Raw genomic sequence first — 16,855 nt, 5'->3', positions numbered from 1 at the left:
GGTCCCTAGGGAGTGGAAGGAAGGCAAAGTAGTTCCTTTGCATAAAAGTGGCTCTAAAACTGCTGTAGTTAATTACAGACCGATCACCATCTCGGGAGTGGTGGTAAAAGTATTGGAAAAGTTAGTTAAAGACAAAATTCAAGAATGGGTAGATCAGGATATGATACTCTATAGGGGCCAACATGGTTTTGTTAAAGGTCGATCCTGCCTTAGCAATTTATTAACTTTTTATAATAGAATGACATCTGAGTTGTGCAAAGGAAATGGCTACACATTGGTACTTCTGGATTTTGCTAAGGCTTTTGACAGATACCCCATGGAATACTGTTGCACAAATTGGAGCAGATAGGAATGGATACTAAACTGATATGGATAGGAGAATGGCTCAGGGAGAGATACCAGAAAGTGGTGTATGGAGGAGCAGAGTCCAGGACGAGGCAGATGACCAGTGGTGTGCCTCAGGGCTCTGTGCTTGCCATTGTTGTTTAATTTGTATATAAATGATATAGGAAATGGCTTAAAGGGAGATATTCAGTTGTTTGCTGATGATGCAAAGTTGAGTGGCACAATAAAAAATCAAGCTGATGTTGAGAGTTTGCAGAATGATTTAAATAAGCTGGCAAAATGGGCAAAAGGTAATGAATGTCAGTTCAATGTGGAAAAGTGTAAAGTTATGCATTTTGGGATTAAAAGATTACCAGCTGTGTACTACATTGATGGAACAGTATTCCAAGAGATTGATGGACTTGGGGGTATTGGTGGATAGGGAGATGAAGTTAGGGGACACATTGATAAGCTGTCCAAGATTGCACATAGGATTACTTGGTTGAGGAATACACTAACATCCAGAGATAAAGAGGTTATTATTCCCATTTATAAGGCATTGATACTTCCACATTTGGATTACTGTGCTCTGTGCTCAGGTTTGGTTACCTGGATTCCTTGGAGATGAGAAGGTTGTGGAGAGGATTCAAAGGAGACTGACTAATTTGGTGAAAATGCTCCCAACATTGATATCTTGAGAGCTTATGAATTGCAGAGGTTGATTGATAGGCTGAGAAGAGGGGATATGATAGAAACATTTAAATTACTAAAAGATTTTTATAAGATTGATGCAGGGGAAATGTTTCAGCTGTGTGATAGTGACAGAAGAACAAGAGGTCATCCCTGGAAATTAAGGAAAAGTGTGGTTAACAAGGGTGCGAGAACGAGGATTTTTGCCTGGAGGGTGGTGAATGAGTGGAATGCATTGCCTTACTGAGTTGTGAGTTCTTTGTCTGTAAATGAATTCAAGAAGAGATATGATAGATATTGTTTTGATAATTTGGGTCTCCCGCGATGAGTCTACTGACTCCATGGAGATACCCGTAATAATAATAATGTGCAAAGCACACATCTTTTCAGATATATGTATATTGCTATGTATTATGGGAACAATCAAAACTCAGACCGGTCTCAACCTTTATTGATGTCTCTTTAGTGGAAGCTATATCCAGGATGATATCAAGGTTGAATTAATATTCCGGGTATCTCTTAATATCTCAATGTTTTGTATTATGGGATACTAAGGCAACTGATGTGAGTCAACAGCCTCTGCATACAAGTAACCTAGTTACAAAGATGATACACTGCACTTGCTAGCAAAGTGTCCCATATGTCTTACTGCTTTTTCTTTTTGTTGGGTGTTGTGGGGAAGGTGCTAGAGAGAGAGAGAGATTGGTGTGAACTAGGATACAGAAATGGATTGATAACAGCAGTATTCTCTGTGGTTGTCAGCATGGGTTTGTTAAAGGGAGAGCTCGTTTTACCAACTTCTATACTATAACAATATGACAAGTGCCTTGAACAAGGGAGATGCATATACAGTGTATATGCTTAATACTTAGATTTTGTAAAAGCTTTTGATAGACTGCCACATGACAAGCTATTAAATAAATTGAATCGGAAGGTGAGTTAGCCAATCTCATATGGAGGTAGCAGGGTTTTTTTTCTCCCAGAGACTTGGGTTTTTCATCCTGCATACAGACAAATCACCCTTCAGAACACACACACACCCAAAAATTTACAGACAAAAAATACTGTTGGTGGTGGTGATAGGAGAATTAAGTAGTAGTGGAGAGGGCGAGATGTATTTAGTGAAATAGAGTAGAGTGCCCTCCTGCATCAAGTCCTTAGACTCCCTGGAGGTGTTACGTAATAATAATAATAAACTTTGTTTACACTTGGATATAGGATTAAACAAGAATGTAATTTCTTGTTAAGCAGATTATTATGTTGGAGGTTTAATGGATTTTTTACAACACTCAAAAAGAATTAAAATAGAATTTAATACTTCCTATATTTCATCCTAGTCACTAGGACATCTACGGGTTACAAAAACAATTAATGTAACATGGACACAAAAACTTACAATACTAAGCCCAACCGCGTGAGTGACACTAAAGTCCTATCTAGGTGGAGCGCCCTCTAAGGGCAGTAGTAGGTGGCCTGGAATGTAAGGTGGGACCTCTGGTGATGAGTGTTTCCCAAATCTTCGGAAGCTTAATGCAACCGTATTTGTTAAGATTTAGTTGGTTTCTGAGAGCTGCTGCTTCTAAGAAAAGTCTCTCTTTCTTGAATTTGCTGTGGTGGAGCATGGTGGTTTTCTTCCATGATACTCTGTGGGTGGTGTCCAAAACATGGTCAGCCAAGCCTGAATGGCCATAGTTGTGTTTAACGATGTACGACTTGTGTTCCTCCAGGCGGATGGATGCTGATCTGCCTGTCTGTCCAAAGTACGCAAGCTTACAGGAACAGGGTACTTTGTAAACTCCAGGCAGAGAGAGAGAGGAGGGAGCTGATCTTTCATAGAACGGATAAGGGTAGCAAGTTTGCAGTAGGGCTTATATGCTGTGTGTACGTTATACTTTTTTAGTATCTTGGCTATTTTTTCCGAAGTGCCTTGGATGTAGGGTATGGTGATGGCATTTTCAAAATCTTGTTGATGAGAGGGACAGGGAATGGGGGAGGAATTGATTATTTTTTTGATACTGTTCGCTGTAGCCATTGGAGAGGAAAGTTCTGTGTATGTGGTTAAGCTCAGTAGTGAGGGCGGTTCCACTGGAACAAAGATTGTGGGCTCTCTTGGTAAGGGTTTTAATGATGCCATATTGTTGTGAGGGGTGGTGGTGGGAGAGTTTGTGAATGTATCTGCCTGTGTGTGTGGGTTTTCTGTATGCAGTGAAGGCAAGTGTATCATTAGGCAGGCGCATGACTAAGATGTCTAGGAAGGGTAAACAATTGTTTTCTTTTCCTTTTCCATAGTAAACTGGATTCTTGGATGTAGGCTATTGAGATGACCGAGGAAGGAGTCTAACGTGTCTGGGCCATGAGGCCAAATAGAGAACACATCATCTACATATCTTAGCCAGATAGAAGGTTTGAGTGGGGCTGAGTCTATGGCTCGTTTTTCGAAATCTTCCATATAGAAATTGGCAAGGGGGGTGAGAGGGGGGAACCCATGGCTGTTCCCTCTATCTGCTTGTAGATTTTGTTATTCCAAGAGAAATACCCAGAGTTGATGGCAAAGGAAAAGAGATCTAAGATGTCAGAGGGGAAAACGTTTTCTAAGAGAGATAAAGTGTCAGTTAAGGGAATATTGGTAAACAAAGAGGAGATATCAAAGCTTACTAATATGACTGTATTATTCAAGATTAAATTTTCTGTGAGGGCTTTAAAGTGGGTCGAGTTTTTTATATAGGAAGCTGAATTTCCGGTGAGGGGGAATAGAGAGTTGGCCAGCTGTTTAGACAGTCTGTAACAAGGTGCATTGGTGGCATCTACTATAGGTCTGAGTGGGGAATTGGGTTTGTGGATTTTTGGTAAACCGTATATTCGGGGGGGATGGGAGCTGAAAGGTTTTAAGTTTTTTCGTGACGTCAGGGGGCCAGGAGGTTACTTTTTTAAGTAAGATCTTAACTTGTGTTTTTGTGGGGTTGTGTTCTAGCGGGATGTAGGTAGCGCGATCGCTGAGGATAATGTTCATTTTACGATTGTATTCGCTGGTATTAAGAATAACTGTGGCATTAAACCTCCAACATAATGTCCTCACAGCACTTAAGCCTCTACACAAGACTTGTTAAGCAGAATTTACTATGGAACCAAGTTAAAAAAAAAAAAAAAATTATGGGGTGTAATAGTTAATTGAAGTTATGTAGAAAGCTTGTAAAAAAGATTTAAATAGGCTGACAGTATGACAAAAGATAACAGGTTTTAGTTTAATGTGAAATAAAGAAAAAAAAAACTAACAAGCAAAGATCATTCATGTTTATGAGGCTTTGATACAATGACTTCTGAATTACTGTGTATAGATCTCTGGACATGTAGTTTCTTGGGAATAAGTAAGTGGTTGAGGGTTGGTTCCAGCAGAGAGTAAGAGTCAGCATGGATTTGTCTTGTTTCAGTAATATGCTGACTTTTATAATAAAGTAAACAGAACTGTTGTTGATGAATACACACATTTTATTGGATTTTACAAAGGCATTTGACAGAGTGCTACATGACAGCTAGATATTTAAGTTGCAATGTATGGGTTTGGATATACACAGCTGATATATGACTGTCTGACTGATATCAGGCAGTTGTGTATGGGAGAGCAGTATTAAGGAAAACAAGAATCACAGGAGTTCCATAAAGCTCTGTACTGGACCTTTGTTGTTTAACATTTATGCAAATGATATCACTGTATCATTTGTATTTATGCAATAGTGTACATTTATGCAAATGTACACTATACTAATCATGTTATTATTATATTATTTCCCACTGAATTGCTGGGAAATATTCAGTTGTTTGTAGACGATGTAAAACTTGAAAGGGCTATTAGTAATTGTGTTGATCATGTGACCTTTCAGGAGAATTTGAATAAACTGGACATGTAGGCAAATGAATGATGTAGATGTCAGTTCAATGCAACTTTTTTATGTGGCTACACACATGAAAGGTTTTCAACCTAAAATACATTCATACTTTGGGTTGGCTAAGACTTTTTTTATTATTAATTATATTTTATTTTGTATTTTTTTATTTTTTACATAGTCTAGAAACCTTGTTCTAGAGACAAAGCACAAAACTTTTTTAAGCTACTGCAAGTTTCAAATAAGCATGATGGCAGGCTCACACTGGGCAACAAAGTTCATCTCCAACCTAAATGTAAGTTCTTGAAATTTGAGATTCACTGTTGGTAGGATGTGTAATATATTGGAGGAGTCAATGGATCTTGGAGTGATGATCTGAGCACTGTAATCCAGATATGGTCTTATCAGGGATTTATACAATGGGATCATCGCCCTTTTATCCCTGATATTATAACTGGATTTGGAGGGGATTTAGTAATAGTAATATGATAGAAGTTATGAAGATAGAACTGAATGCATTCAAAACTTGTTGGATAGAAAATGAGGGGTGATGTGATTGAGGCATTTAAACCACCGAGAGGTATATGATTGACAATAGAGATTTTTCATATGGCAGAACAGCAGGAAGGAACAAGAACATCCGTTTCTGGAAGTTGTGAATGGATGTGGTGAAAAGTAGCTTTTTGCATGCAGGGTAGTTGAACTGTGGAATGCATTGCCTGATAGGGATTATTAAATTATGATAATGAATGCTATGATAAATTTTGTTGACACATCATAAGATGCATCATGGGCCTCCCATGACGTGTCTTATGACTCTGTGGAAGTCTTGAATAATAATAACAACAAATTGCCCTCTTCTCACTACATCCATTCACAACTTCCAGAAATGGATGTTCTTGTTCCTTCCTGCTGTTCTACCATAGGAAAAATCTCTATTGTCAATCATATAACAGTGGTTTAAATGCCTCAATCACATCACCCTTCATTTTCTATCCACCACGCTTTGCATGCACTCAGTTCTATCTTCATAATTTCTATCATATTACAATTACTAAATCTCCTAAAAATCCAGTTATCATATCAGGGATAAAAGGGTGATATATTGAATACGTTGATGTGTTGAATATTTTTCTTAATTGATGTCGTATTCCTTTCAGGTATCATTGCAAAAAAGGATTTAAACTTCATGCTGTTAACAAACCTCAAAATTATACTGTGGGCATTCGAAAATGTTCAGTTAACCAAAAATGGCTAGGAAGTGATGAGAAAATTACATGTAAAGGTAACCTTTACCATTTTTTTATGAAACATTTTATGCCTTTAACAAACATTTGACAAATTAAGTAACGTATGCCGTTGAAAATTAATTTTTCAGTATATCTTATTCATGTTCATATTTACAGATGATACCCCTCCTGTAATTAATTGTCCTTCTGATATAACACTTCAAACAGAGCTCCACAAATCCACTGCATTAGTTAACTGGAATGATCCTAAAGCTATAGATAATGTGGGGATAGAAACCATCAAAGTAATTTATCCAAGTGGAATTAAACAACCATCTCATCGTTTTCCCATTGGAATAACCAAGGTAGTCTACCAGGCAACAGACACAGAAAATTTAACTTCAAGTTGCTCGTTTATGGTCACTATCGAAGGTAATATTTCGAATATATTTATGTTATCCATGTTATTGTTGACACATTTCATGTTTTTTTTTTTCATTCTCTTCAATTTTTAACCCATTGATAATCATGGTGTACTATAGATGTATAAAGCTGTTGCATTTTGTGATTAATATAAAAATTATAAGTAACATTGTCATAATAAATTTCAACAATCATTTTAGTGTAATGTATATATATATATATCACCTAACCTTTCATATCAGGCTCAGTGGCTTGTCACAGCCAAGAAACTTGGTGTCTTGGAATTAGAAATTTAACACTGTTTATGACAGGGTGGTTAAAGCTAACTGCATTGTGTGCTACGGTTGTAAATTGCATGTGTTCTTCTGGTTGGTTTTCCTGTTTTACAGGATGAAAAACTTGAGTTTCTGGGAGCAAAAACTGTTTTCACCTCTATACAAGACTGGATAACTCACCTTCAGTTGAAAAGCCCTGATAAAAGTTCTTTACGTCTTAGTTGGGATTCAAACCCAACTCTTTTCAACCAAAGAACTTCGTCTATACTGACTGAGCTATTGAGGCTCCTTATGTATGTATTGTGTATAATAAATTTTTATGACTAATTAAACTGAGGAACACAACAAAATTCTGTTTATTGTTAAAAGAAGAGCGCAGCTAATTTTCATGTGGCACATAAAAATATATATATGCACACACACATGTTTATTTTTTTTTAATAATCTGATGCATAAAAAGTTGATGATACAATATCTTGATACACTGTATTGATTAAAGATGAATGACATGGAGTGTGCCTGTTGTTTGTAATTCTTTGAGACCACTGACAAGAAAGACTGTTCTCGATTAAGAGACATAATTAGACATATTGCATTTATTTCGTAGTATTTTTAGTTCACTTGGACACTAAAGAAGTTTCTAACTAAGGCTAATTCCAAAGTAATATATTTATATTTAATAGTAAACTATAAAGATGACTGCTAATAATAACCATATCAATAATAATATTTTACCTGACTAATTCCAAAACAACAGCAAAAAACATCCATAAAAGATTATTACTGATAATGATGACGATAAAAATTTGTTTGGTTTATTAATCATTATTAATATGCACAAGTAGATTTTATACCATTTTATGCACTAAAGACTAGTAACGTCTCCAGGATAGTAGATTAAGCGAAGATAAAAAATTTGAGACAAAACTCAAATGAGCTGTTAGAACAGAAAAACTAAAGAAAATGCCATTTTCTTTAGTTTGCATGCATCATTTTGCATCATTGTCTCTTTGGATATTGTGGAAGTGATGAAGTTAATTCTAGTTTTTTCCCCATGACTCTCACACATGAGAAGCTTCAAGGTTATAAAGATTAAATGCTAGGTATGGGCTGGGATAAAGAGCAAAGGTCTTTATCCCTGAAAACTAAACTTAACTGGTGAAGATGGCCTTTTGACATGGAAGATGATAAAAGAAGTACAGCAGCTTTGAAACTGATATTATTATTATTATTATTCAGGCCTCCATGGAGTCAAAAGACTCATCGTGGGAGGTCTTTCATAATAACATAAAGTCTGTCAAGGCTCATCGAGGGGCGGTAGCCCCCTAAGAAACACAAAGTCTATCATACCACTCCTTAAATTCATTGACCATTCTCACTCTCACCACTCCATCAGGCAATGCATTTCATGGTTCGACCACCCTCCATGCAAAGAAACCACTCCTGACCCTCTTGCTCACGGTTTCCTTTCGTAATTTCCACGGATGGCCTCTTGTCATCACCTCCATCCTGCTGTTCAACCAAGCAAAATAACTCTCCAGTGTCAACCCTGTAACCACCTCTCAACAATTTAAGTCTGAATCATATCACCTCTCCTTCTTTTATCCACCAAACTCTGCAGTCCACATTCCCTCAGCTGATCCTCATAACCAAAATTGTACAGTCCTGAAACCATCTTTGTCATCCGTCTTTGTACCATTTCAACAGTTAATTTATCCCCTTCAAATCCTGGGGACCAAATCTGAGAACAATAGTCTAAGTGTGGTCTGATCAGAGACTTATACAAGGAAATGATAACCCTTTTATCTCTGCAGGTCAGTGTCCTTCTCATAATTGCCACAATCCTCTGTGTAACCTTTACCCCTTTTACAATATGTCCCCTACATTTCAGGTTTCTATCAATCATCAACCCCAGATCTCTTGTCTCACCTACTTCCTCCAGTATAACTCCTCCCATACAGTATGCAGTATCCCATCGATGTTTCCCAAACCTCAAGACCTTACATTTTGCTGCATTAAACTGACACCTCTCTCCACATTCATTTGCCCATCTATCTAGCTTATTCAAATCCTCTTGCAGGGCTATCACATCTGCACTATTGCTAATAATCCTTCTCAGCTTCATATCATCTGCAAACAACTGAATATCCCCTTGCAATCCACTGGCAATGTCATTGATATAAAGTTTAAACAATATAGGTCATAGCACTGAGCCCTGTGGGACCCCCCACTTGTAACCCTCTGCCTCCTTGAAACTGCTCCACCATACACCACTCTCTGATACCTATCAGACAGCTAATCCTGAATCCAGTTGACCCATTTGACATCCAGACCCATGTGCTGCAACTTAAATATCAGCTTATCATGTGGCACCCTGTCAAATGCCTTCACTAAGTTTAAGAAAATAGCAGTATATGCCTTTCCCTCATCTAATGTTCCTGTAACTTTATTATAAAATGCTAGCATATTGCTAAAACAAGAGCGCCCTTTCACAAATCCATGTTGACTCTCACAGATAACATTACCCTCATCTGCCCAATGTTGTATACGGTCCCTCACTACTTTCTCCAAGATCTTAACAACTACTGATGACACACAAACTGGCCTATAATTAGACACTTCTAGTCTGTTACTTCCCTTATACAATGGCACTATCTTACCTTCCTTCCATTCCCTGGGCACCTTTCCTGCACCCAGACTTTCATTAAAAAGCCAGGTTAAAGGCACTGTCAGTTCCCTAGCATATTCTCTCAAAACTCGTGGTGAAATACCATCCAGTCCCAAAGCTTTACTGACATCCAGAGTACTCAGTATCTGCAACACACTCTCCTCCTGTACCTATAAACCTCGAACCTGCCCTATCCCTGTAGCATTAAAACTGACTCCTCCAGGATGAAATACTCCAATAAAGTGTTCATTGAACAATTCCACTATGTCCTCTGCATCAGTCACTCTATTCCCATTTTTATCCCATGATATCATTCTCCAACAGTCATTTCTCCTCCTACTGGCCGCATAGTTAAAAAATTCCCTAGGATTTTCTTTGGATCTTAGGGCCAATCTCCTCTCATATTCCAGTTTTGCTTTCCTTACCACTCTAGTCACTCTTCTGGCCTGTGTCTTCATGCATCTTCTCTTCACCTGTCTCCTATATCTCTTCCATAGCCTATTTTTCGCATGCAATTTCTGTTTAATGTTGTTTGCCATCCACTTTACTCCAATTTGTGTTCTCTTCTTCACTCGTGGGATACAACTTACCATTGCTGCTAACAAATATTCTTTCACAATTTCCCATGCACTAATGATATCCCAGCCTTCCAATTCCTCCCTCCATGAAACTTCCCGAAGGTGACGTCTGAGAATATTATAATCACCTGCTTTATAATTCCACATAAGTTCCCATCTCTTTGATACTCCTGCATGTCTATTCATTTTCCAAGTCAAAACCATATGGTCACTCTCTCTCCGACTGGTGTAAGAGATGTATGTCATCTCAGTTATTATCAACTCTTCTGATGCTATAACTAAATCCAAAACTCTTGAACCTCTTGTTTCCTCTGTTACATGTTGCCTAAGACATTTGTCCCTCAAGAATTCTAGAAATTCCATTCCCCTATTGCTACATGCATGTTCCTCTCTCCAATTTATACTACTGTATTTAAAATCTCCCATAACAATCATTCTTCTTGCACTTGCCAAACTTAACTGTCTAAACATCTCCTGGTCCCCATCCTCTGTGCTCCTGGGTCTGTAGCAACACCCTGCTAAATATCCTGTCTTGCCTACCTCTACCACACACCACATGCTCTCAAAATCATTTGTCTCACTTCCTTCCAAAGCCTCCAATCTTAGAGGACATAAGTCGTCACTCATCATAAGCAGTACCCTCACCACTATGCTTTCCCCTCCTATCCTGCTGAAAAATGCTGTACCTACCCAGTGACTTCTATTCCTGTTATTATATCCTCTCCTGTCAACCACGTCCAATAATTTTTGGCCAGGCTGATGCTATCTGCACCACCAATTCCTTTCCCTTGTTCCGGATACTCCTGGCATTAGTATAAAGCATATAAATGCCATTGTTTCTATAGCGAGTATTATCCCCTATAGATATCATTTACAGAATTCTGCAGAAGGTGATGAATGGCTTTCTCTGCATTTCAGAGAATGTTTAATATAATCTTTGGAACATAATGAGGAGTAAGGGCAAAAACCTAAGCCTTTTTTTAAGATAGTATTTTTTAGTATGTATTAAAGGTTAGTCCAATAGATTAATGACTACTTTTTCACCCAGTATAGAGATTATACATTCATATAATTTCACCAGACTAATATTCCCTTGAGACCTATGATTGATAAAAAAAAAAGCTCACCTACTTCACATCTTAAAAGAAATGAGCAATTCTCTATTTTAAAAGATAAAATGAAAGCGAAACTTCAGTCTCTCATCTGCCAATTTGTCCATAATAGAAGTTTCAAGAACACTGTCCAAAGAATACTATTTTCTTATACTCATTCTTGCAAAATCCTAACATTTAGTATAGAAACTTTGTTTAAATTTCAAAGATTGGAAATCTTTCCATTAAGATTTTAAATCTCTAAAAGACAGCAAGCCCTTCCACAAATACCACTGTGTTTATAGAATTCCATGCTCTTGTGGTCTACTCTACCTAGATCAGACAAGCAGACATTTTGAAATATGAAAAAAAGAAACATCTCAACAACTGAATACAGAAGAGAGGAAAAATCTGTGCTTGCTACCATTCCCCATTTAGCAGCAACTTTTTTTCACATTAAATCAATGAATCTACTGCAGTGATTCACTTACAAGTCTCCCTTGATAGAAATAGTGTCTTATCATAAATGACATCTGGAAGCGTTAATCAGATCTCTCAATATACTAGCATTCAACTTCTCCAAGAGTTGCCTCCACATGCACTTGTATTTCATTTTGATTAGTTCATATCAGTTTATCTGAGATTTAATTAAGTTTTTTAGTGCTTTCTTAATATACAACTCTGAAAAAGCCACTATTCTCTAGTACTATAATAGTTAGCACATATTCTTCTTGTACATTATAATAATAGCACTAATAAATCAAACAAATTTTCTTACTACACTTGTAATCATAGTTTAATTTTAAAATGATGACGGTAATAATGTGAAAGTGAAATCTTATAATGCTATTTCCTCATCCTCTGTAAATAGTTTACTGTTGTTTATATAATAGTTTAAAAAGAAATAGTTTAGTTTACTGTTGTGTAGAATTTTAAACAAATGTAAAGAATTTTCATATAGTTATATTATGATAATAAAATCACATCACTTGGGCTTAATAATCAATTCAGGAATTTATTTTCTTAACATTTCAGATAGAGAGCCACCTCTTGTACAGTACTGTCCAAAGGATATTGAGGAATATCATGATAAAGGAACTCCCAAAGTCGTAACTTGGAAAGAGCCAATATTTAGTGTAAGCAGTATAATTTCATTTTAAAATATTGGATTACTAAAAATTCATGATTAGTTGATATGCCAAAAAAAAATTTGATTTTGCTATTTTATTATATATTTGTATATTATAGTTATTATTTTATGTGTGTGTATGTGCATGCATGATCCACATGCAAATGGTTGCAAGGCCTATAGCACATTAGTGCTGTGTGGGTGGGTGGGCGTGTGTGTGTGTGTGTGTGTGTGTGTGTGTGTGTGTGTGTGTGTGTGTGTGTGGACAAGAGGCTAAGAAAGGAAAAATGTCATATCTTTTTTGGAGTAGCTGAGAATCATAGTCTCTAGGGAAGACAGAGTGAATAAGGCTCTTCTAAAGAACATAGGTAAAATGGAATGAAGGAGGGAGCAGAGACATTGGTTCAGCAAGTTTTGAGCTGGACTGTAAATGGTTGTTGACCAACAAACAATCTGAAAACCTCCAAAAAAATCCAGCATAAGTTTGAAGTTTTGAAATAATGCCATTTGAAGTATCCACATTGTATCGTGCAGACAATAAAAGCAATCCTGACCTGGTATGTTTTATTTAATATTATTATTAATATCATCTGACCTCCCACGAGGAGTTAGAGACTCATCGTGGGAGGTACACACTATTGCACATAATGCTCATCCATCCATGCTTTAAAATGATTCAATTTGTCTACATTCACAACACACTTAGGCAATGCATTCCACTCACCAACCACTTTTCATGCAAAGAACCTCCTTTCCTCACCCCTCTGTTCACACCCTCTTTATACAGTTTCCAGCAATGGCCTCTTGTTCTTCCTTCTCTCTCTCTTATTCTATGAAAAATCTCTTCTATATCACCTTATAACAACCCCTGACTAGCTTATATGTCTCAATCATCCCCCTCCCCCTTTCCTCTTATTCACAAGGCTTTGCAATTTATATTATCTTAGTCTGTACTCCAAAGACCACTAACAACCTTTGCGAATCTTCTCTGGACTCTTTCTATCATATCCACATTGTCAACAACATCGTCACCATGAGAACTTGGTGACAATCTGTGCACAATAATCCATATGAGGTCTGATCATAACCTCTTTATTTCTGCATGTCAGAATCCTTCACATCATTGCCATTATACAATGTGATGTCTTCACAACTTGTGTGGGCCCTGAATTTCAGGTCCTTGTCCAGTACCACTCACAGATCTCTCATTTCCTCTACCTTCTTTAAAGTTTCTCCACCAAGTGTATACTCTGCATCCCATTGTTGCTTACCATATTTCAAAATGTTACACTTTGCAACATTGAACTGACAGTTCCACTTACTTGCCCATTCATGCAATTTATTCAAGTCCTCCTGCAAGGCTATAACATCTGCTTGACTCTACATCTCTCTCCCCACTTTTACATCATCTGCAAACAGCTGCATATCACTAGTTAAACCCATCCCAATATCATTAATATGAAAATTGAACAACAATGGTCCTAAAACTGACCACTGGGGGGTACACCACTAGTAGTGTACTGCAGAGGTCATACCAAAACTGACCTTCCTCATACAGGATACCGCACACCCCCATATACAACTTTCTGTACCTATCTGACAGCCAGTCACTGATCCAACTGAGAAGTCTGTTATCCACTCCCATCTGTTTCAATTTATTTATTACTTTGTTGTGTGAGAGCCTATCAAAAGCTTTTGCAAAATCCAAGTACACTACTGTATATGCAGTTCCCCTATCCAAAATATTCATCACCTAGTACATAAGTAAGGTGAAACATGATATTCCCCCTGTCCTTAACAAACCCATGCTGATAACCACAAAGAATACTGCTGTTTTCAACCCAATTCTGTATCATACTTCTCATTAATCTCTCTAGTACCTCAACTCCAGATATACAGATTGGCCTATAGTTTGAAGCCACAGTCTTATCACCACCTTTGTGCATTGGAACAATTTTACCTTCTTTTTGCTCTCTTGGAACCTGTGTTGTTGTAAGAATCTTATTAAACAAGCATGCAAATGCTACTGGAAACTACCTGGAACATTCCCTTAAGATGTGTGGTGATATGTCATCATTGTCTTGTTGACATGTGAGTGAGCAGGACATATTTTCTCAAATACCTCCTACTCACTCACAGTTAAGCCATTCTGATCAGGATGGAATACCTTATAAATTAATCACTGAACCGTTTATTGTACCATTTTTTTAGGGTATTCAATAAAGTAGAAAATTATGAATTTTACATAAATTTTAAATTGCCTTAAGAAAATCTTAAAACTAATATTTAGATATTAAAACATACTAATAAATAGCACATATTGCTTTCAAAGTTGTTTTCATTTCTAGTAGTGTCAATCACACTTTTTTTCCAAGTTTACTGATGGCCATTGCCATAAGCATATTGAATATGAGCAGCATTTGGTCATTGCCAAATTTTTCTTAAGTCATTGTTTGTTGATGTACCATTGGAAGTTGATCATTTTTTCCTTATCTTTCTGGATGATGGAGTATGATGATGGATAGACAAATGATTTTGTTTCATAAAACTGTAGACCCAGCTCACCGCTACCTCGAATATTCATCTTCTGCAACTGTATCTTAGCTTGAATACAGATTTCCAGCATTGATACAGATTTCTTGTCTTTTGCAGTCTGTGATCCACTCAATGAGACTCTTTTTTATGTCTGGATATTGAGCTGCCTTTTTCCCCAGCCAGCCTGTATGTGTATCTGAGTAGCTCCTTCAGTTGATCTTTCTGTTTTCTTCAGAGATGAATGTTGCCATTATTGATGCTGAACTCCCAAGTTGCTACCCTGTTGCCATTTACTTTTACACATTGAATGATGCAGAGTTTGTCTCTTGTTACATATGATGCTCTCTAGCAATTCATGGTGGCAGAGATTGTGACAATTTGATAGATGGTTCAATAGTGTGAAATTTTAATCTCAATCTCTTGCAGTAATTAAGTGGCTCATGCCATTTTGTTTGCACTTTGTCAGCTTGCACCAGAAAGTTTAGTGCATTCACTTTGGCTGGTTGATCTCACAAGAAATATATTTGTCCTAGTGCCAATTCAATTTTCCTGTCTGGTCAACCTTCTCTAGTTTACTATATGTTTACTTAAGTGGTGATACCTGTGCCTGAATAATATCCCTTAGTAATGATTAAAAAGGGACATTTGTTTATTTCCAGTATATATTTTAATGTAATTTTATCCTTTTGCATGAAAAATTTAAGATTTTATGCACTTGTATCAATGTATAATATGCATCTTGTTTTGAACATCCCATATTAAAAAATGCCTATTATATAAAAGGTAAGATGGTATTTTTCCAGTATATGTCAAGAAGGGAGAAGACAAAGAACCCCCCCCCCTGCAAATTATTCAAGAGTTTGTTTTAGCAAGGCAGATGAGGAATAGATAAAGGTGGCGCTAGAGTCACTAAGCACGTGGCAGTGGATTTGAGCTGTGGTAAAAAAAAGTGTTTTTTAAACAGTGTATATAGTGTGACTTCTGTCGCGAATTGTGCTACATTTTTTTTCTCAGTAACACAAGTGTTCTTTAATTTTGCTGCTTTTGGAGTTTCATTGTAATATTGTGTTATTTTTGGATTACCGAGACAGCGAAGTCTGAGTTGGACTCATCTGCAGTGAAAGAGAAGATAAGTTTTTTTTTTATTTAGTATAGTTAAAAATATAGTTTATATACTTGTAGTATCACATAAGTAAATTAGCTTACAGTAGAGCGTATAACATAGTGTTTAGCATTTAGTAGTAGTAGTAGTATTTAGTTTAGTAGTTCCTCGGCACTAAGTGAATGATGGCGACAGCCACAGCTCCAGTTACGAATGGTGTCACCAAGTGTTCCCCATTTAAGGACTCTATTTTGCGTAACATAATAAAGGATTTTGTGGCATGCAGTGCTTGTGTGATGTATGCATCCCAGCAGTTGGATATGTGGCCAGTGAGAGAAGGGAGGGGAGTGCATGTATGTGCAAAATGCAGGCAATGGGGGGAACTTAATGAGTTGGATATTACAATAACTGACCTCATTGCATCAGAGACGGGAGAATCTCGAGAGATGAGTAGTGTGATAGGTGAGAATGACAAGCGAAATATGAATGAAAAAATAAGAGTGGGGAGTGTGGAGAGCTTGAATGATTGTGAAGTTTTCAGAGATGGTCTTGATTGGGAGGATGAATGATGAGTAAGAGTGACTAACTTGCAGAGAGAGATAGATGAGCTGAAAGAGGAGGTGGAATGTCTCAGGAATGAAATGAGAAGTATAAAAGAATGAATTTGGCAAATCAGAGTAGGAATTAGAGAGAGTTATGGGAATGATAGAAGAGGAGAGAAGTATGGGAATGATAGAAGAGGAGAGAAGTATGGGAATGATACTTCTATCATTAGAAATGAATAGGAGCAGAAGAAGAGAGGGAATGAGAGGTATGGAAATGAAAGAAGATGAGAGAATAGGAACAATAGAAGAGGAGGGGGGGGGGATTGGAGACAGTCAGAGAGAGGAAATGAGAAGAATGTGAGGGAGTGCTGGAACCAGGGATAGA

General features: G+C 37.1%; 1 protein-coding gene across 2 annotated transcripts in view; it reads left to right on the top strand.

The window, feature by feature from the left end:
* Positions 1 to 16,855, top strand: part of LOC150105803 (sushi, von Willebrand factor type A, EGF and pentraxin domain-containing protein 1-like) — a 358,579-nt gene that overhangs the window by 80,880 nt on the left and 260,844 nt on the right. For both annotated transcript variants that reach the window (XM_090394354.1, XM_090394355.1), the window contains exons 8-10: positions 6,056 to 6,180; positions 6,302 to 6,556; positions 12,195 to 12,295. In XM_090394354.1, the coding sequence (XP_090250480.1) occupies positions 6,056 to 6,180; positions 6,302 to 6,556; positions 12,195 to 12,295 (481 nt within the window). The remainder of the gene's footprint in view (positions 1 to 6,055; positions 6,181 to 6,301; positions 6,557 to 12,194; positions 12,296 to 16,855) is intronic.

Source organism: Typopeltis vanoorti, chromosome 6, assembly GCF_054136105.1.
Source record: "Typopeltis vanoorti isolate ZY-2024b chromosome 6, IOZ_Tvanoo_1.0, whole genome shotgun sequence".
NCBI classification, from domain to species: Eukaryota; Metazoa; Arthropoda; class Arachnida; order Uropygi; family Thelyphonidae; genus Typopeltis; species Typopeltis vanoorti.
This window is presented reverse-complemented; position numbering and strand designations above follow the sequence as displayed.